Below are 3887 nucleotides of genomic sequence, written 5' to 3'. Positions count from 1 at the left end.
ATTTAAATACCCAGCATATTAACATCTGCTCTAAAACGGAAAAGGCAATTCAGATTATGAACTTTTTACTGGTAAGTTACCAGCATAGACAATCATAAGACCAAAGAGACAAATAGCATAGTAAATAGACATTTACAGTGTGCTGATCAAGATTAATTTAAAGCATAAAAACTAGAGTTTACAGATTATTTATATACAGATACGCTAGCTAGCTGAGTTCAGGTTTTACACATCATATAAAGCTGATTATTTTAAGATTCTATGAACGCGATTACGCAAATTTAGAAGCTAGAGAGATCACCACCTAGAGCATTAAATGCTAAGTCCATGTTCATGTCTCCATAGCCATAAACAGGCTCACCCATAGGACGTGAGAGGTAAGCATCAGAAAAAGGCTGTGTGGCAGTTTGTGAGTTATTGATCAGATGCATATCACTGTTATCTTCATTAGGAATCGATGAAGATGAAGTCCGATATTCAGCATTTCCATTAAACCCTTGGGAATTTACATTTGCTTGAACCATGGGCTCTGTGGAGAAAAGGTTTTTCATGAAGTTGAACTCTTCATCATAAGTTGGAACGAGAGAAATGGATGGAGAGTCACTTGAAAATGAATTACTTGGTGGTTCATTCGGTTGAAATGCAGTTAACTTTCCTAATGTGGCATTAATGTTGGTGGTGGATTTCTTGGTGGATGACAAGCCCCTAATATAGTCACGTAGGAGGGTCGATCTTGGCTTCGGGTTGTCAGGTTCATCTCTTTTGTTTCTATTGAGCCGCATTGTTTTCTTCCTAGTAGCTGCATTCCAGTGATTCTTGATTGCATTTTCGGTCCTTCCGGGAAGGAGTTTTGCAATTTGTGACCATTTATTGCCTATTCTCTCATGGGAATCTATGAGAATTTGCTCTTCCTCTTCGGTCCAAGCATCTAACTGAAAGCACAAACTAACCACATTAACGTATTTTTTTGTTGTGTTTGAGCATGTACAGACAGAGGCGGACCCACATAGTGTGGATCGAGGTCCCGGGACACCAATGTTTTTTAAAAATTTATTAGAAGCGGTATATTAAATTTTTTGAGGACCCCATAAGATTTAATACTTGGAACCCATACTATTAATGTTGATGTGGTCTGGTGGAAAGTCCCTTGTTTTATCTTGAAAGGTCATGGGTTCAAGTCTTACAAGGCACAGTTTTTGGTTTTTTGTGTTAATTTTTAGTGTTAATCAATCATTTGATTGCTAATGTTGCAATGATAACTTTGGAAACATTCAAACACCTCTAAAATACATATCATTGTTTTCAACTTTATGCATGGTTTTCTTTAGAAACATTCAAACACTTTAAAATATCAGTTTTATTTTTCACTAGTTTAAGTTAATGGTTTTCAACACATGCTTATGAAAGGGTGGATCTAGGTTCTATCTCAAAAATGTTTAAGAAAGGGAAAACAAAGTGTTTATGTGTCAACCCGACCCATTTTGACCCGTTCAGGTAGTGATGATTGAAAAGAAAGTTTTATTATGATATTGTTTTTTATTATGTTCTTCGCCTCGACCCGACCTGAACAACGACCGACCCGAAAAATTTGAACACCGAAAATATGGGACCCCATTGGCAAAAAATCCTGGGTCCGCCACTGTGTACAGAACCGGGGGACAATAAAGCTAGAAGAGAATAAACTTCAACCTTTATTACGTAAAAGATGGAATTATTCTTGTAACGTACTATGTTCAAAAAGGTTCCTTAAATATACTTGAAAATAAACATCCAAAACTATGTTTTAGTCGACAAAAAAAGACAATTATGGCATACAATAATATGGCAATTTCCAATAGTTATCTGGTTACTTAGTTTTATGCATATTATTTTAAAACAAAAGTGTTGAAACATTTTGTGTTACTTTAAAGTCAATGAAATTCACACAAATGGTTTAAATTATTAAAGAAATTGCATAATCTCTTATAGTGGGTTCGGTGAATTTTCCAGTAATCGGTTCTCATGATTAAAAGAAAAAAAACATAGTAACAGAAGGAAAAAAAGACCTTAATATCAGGATGCAGATTATTGTACCATCTCTCACGGCATTGTTTTCCGGCTCTACCACCCATAAAGCTAGAGATTCGACTCCAGTTTTTCGTGCCAAGCTCGGAAACAAGTGCATTCAATTTGCTTCATGCATAAAATCAATTATATGAATAATAAATGTCACGTTTAATATCAATAAACTACAAAAATAGAAAAATAAAAATAAAAGAATCAAGAATGTATTTTAACCTGTCTTCTTCTACTGTCCAAAGTTTCTTTGTATACTTCCTAGAGGTGCTGAAGCCACTATCCAAGATCGGATTTGAAGGAATGATTACTTGATTGGTGAAGTCCATGTTTGGATAATTCCTCAATACCTCCAAAGTTAAATACTGACCTCTATCTTGAAACATGTTATCAATGTCTAAGTTTTGATCCATGACAAAAGATGGTATAATAGGGACTTTAGAAGAAGAAAAATTGCCAAGTGGATTAAAAGTGATCAATCTTTCATCCTGATTCTTTAAGTTTTGAAGAGTTTGATTCCATACAAAACTATTTGTAGGTGCCAATTGAGGAGTGGGTGTATACCATGGAGAATTTAGAGGAATTGTGCACGAGTTAGGGAACTTTGGCACGCCACCCCCTTGATCACCATCGAAAAAACTATTGTCATGACCACGGTCCATGAGAGAGAAAATGTGTATGTATGAGAGAGAGATATATGTATAGAGAGTATATATAGAGAGAAATTTTGCATGAGAGTAAGAGATTTTAGACTATGGGCAGACCACGGAATAAATATCGACGTCTTTTAATACCAGTAATAAAATGTTTACATAACACGTTACAGTGGTTTCTTACGTGTTATTTATGTACGTGGCAATAGTAAGAAAAGATTGAAATATTAGTAATAAAGATTAAAATATTTAAAAAGGAAAATCAAGAAAAGCAATTAATGTATTATGTGAAGAAAGGAAAACAGGAAAAATAATTATAATATTAAAGCTATAAAATTAAGAAATAAAAGGTTGACCAGATGAAAAAAAGTGACTCTTTTATTTACGTACTATTTATGAACAAATGATTATGTGCCATTTTTAAAGTAAGTTGATGGGTTTAAATTATGCAAATGCAAATTTTGAAGATTTTAAATAAAAAAATGTTAGAATATTAAATAAATTGCATATATAATAAATATTGATAAAGTAAGGGATCTAAATACACACTTCAATCCCAGTCTAATTCAGTAACATTTTTAAACGGTCATTTAAGGATTGTTCGAACAGTCGTCTGAAGGTTTGATCCATGCCTAAAGATGGTATAACAGGGACTCTAGAAGAAGAAAATTTTCCAAGTGGATTTGAAGTGATCAACGTTTCATCCTGTTTTTCGATAAGTTTGATTCCATACAAAACTATTTGTAGGTGCCAATTGAGTGGGTGTATACCATGAAGGAGAATTTAGAGAAATGTGCACAAGTTAGGGAACTTTTGCACACCACCGCCTCCTTGATCACCACCCCGAGAAAACAATTGTCACGACCAATCGACCATGGTCCCTGAGAGAGAATATGTACATGTGATATATATATATATGTAAAGGATGGAATACGGAAATCCTTTATCATACAATAGGTACGCGACATTCTCAAACGTCCATCTTCAATAACCATCTTAACCTAAAATCACAAATACGCAAGCCGGCCTCCGTCGTCGATTCCGTCCATCTTCGCCATCGCCGTTCAACGATTCCGTCCACCATCCACCTTCGCGACCACCATCTTCTTCCGACACAACCATCGATCGTTGCTCACATGTCAGTTGATAAAATTGCCCAATTGAAATTGTTTAACTAAT

The 3887-nt window shown here is 34.8% G+C and overlaps 1 protein-coding gene across 1 annotated transcript; it reads right to left on the bottom strand.

The window, feature by feature from the left end:
* Window positions 1-281: 281 nt before the first annotated feature.
* LOC143599722 (transcription factor MYB119-like) lies at window positions 282-2717 on the bottom strand. Its single transcript, XM_077077613.1, has 3 exons — window positions 2278-2717; window positions 2046-2172; window positions 282-932 (listed from the first exon to the last, which is right to left on the bottom strand). Exons 1-3 carry the CDS (start codon window positions 2715-2717, stop codon window positions 282-284), a joined length of 1218 nt encoding a protein of 405 aa, XP_076933728.1.
* Window positions 2718-3887: the final 1170 nt, after the last annotated feature.

The sequence above is a fragment of the Bidens hawaiensis genome, unplaced genomic scaffold (genome assembly GCF_021521415.1).
Source record: "Bidens hawaiensis isolate Kalapana, Puna unplaced genomic scaffold, B.hawaiensis_p1.1 tig00052559_1, whole genome shotgun sequence".
In the NCBI taxonomy this organism is placed as follows: domain Eukaryota; kingdom Viridiplantae; phylum Streptophyta; class Magnoliopsida; order Asterales; family Asteraceae; genus Bidens; species Bidens hawaiensis.
The sequence above is the reverse complement of the archived record's forward strand: the minus strand, read 5'-3'. Positions and strand labels throughout refer to the sequence as shown.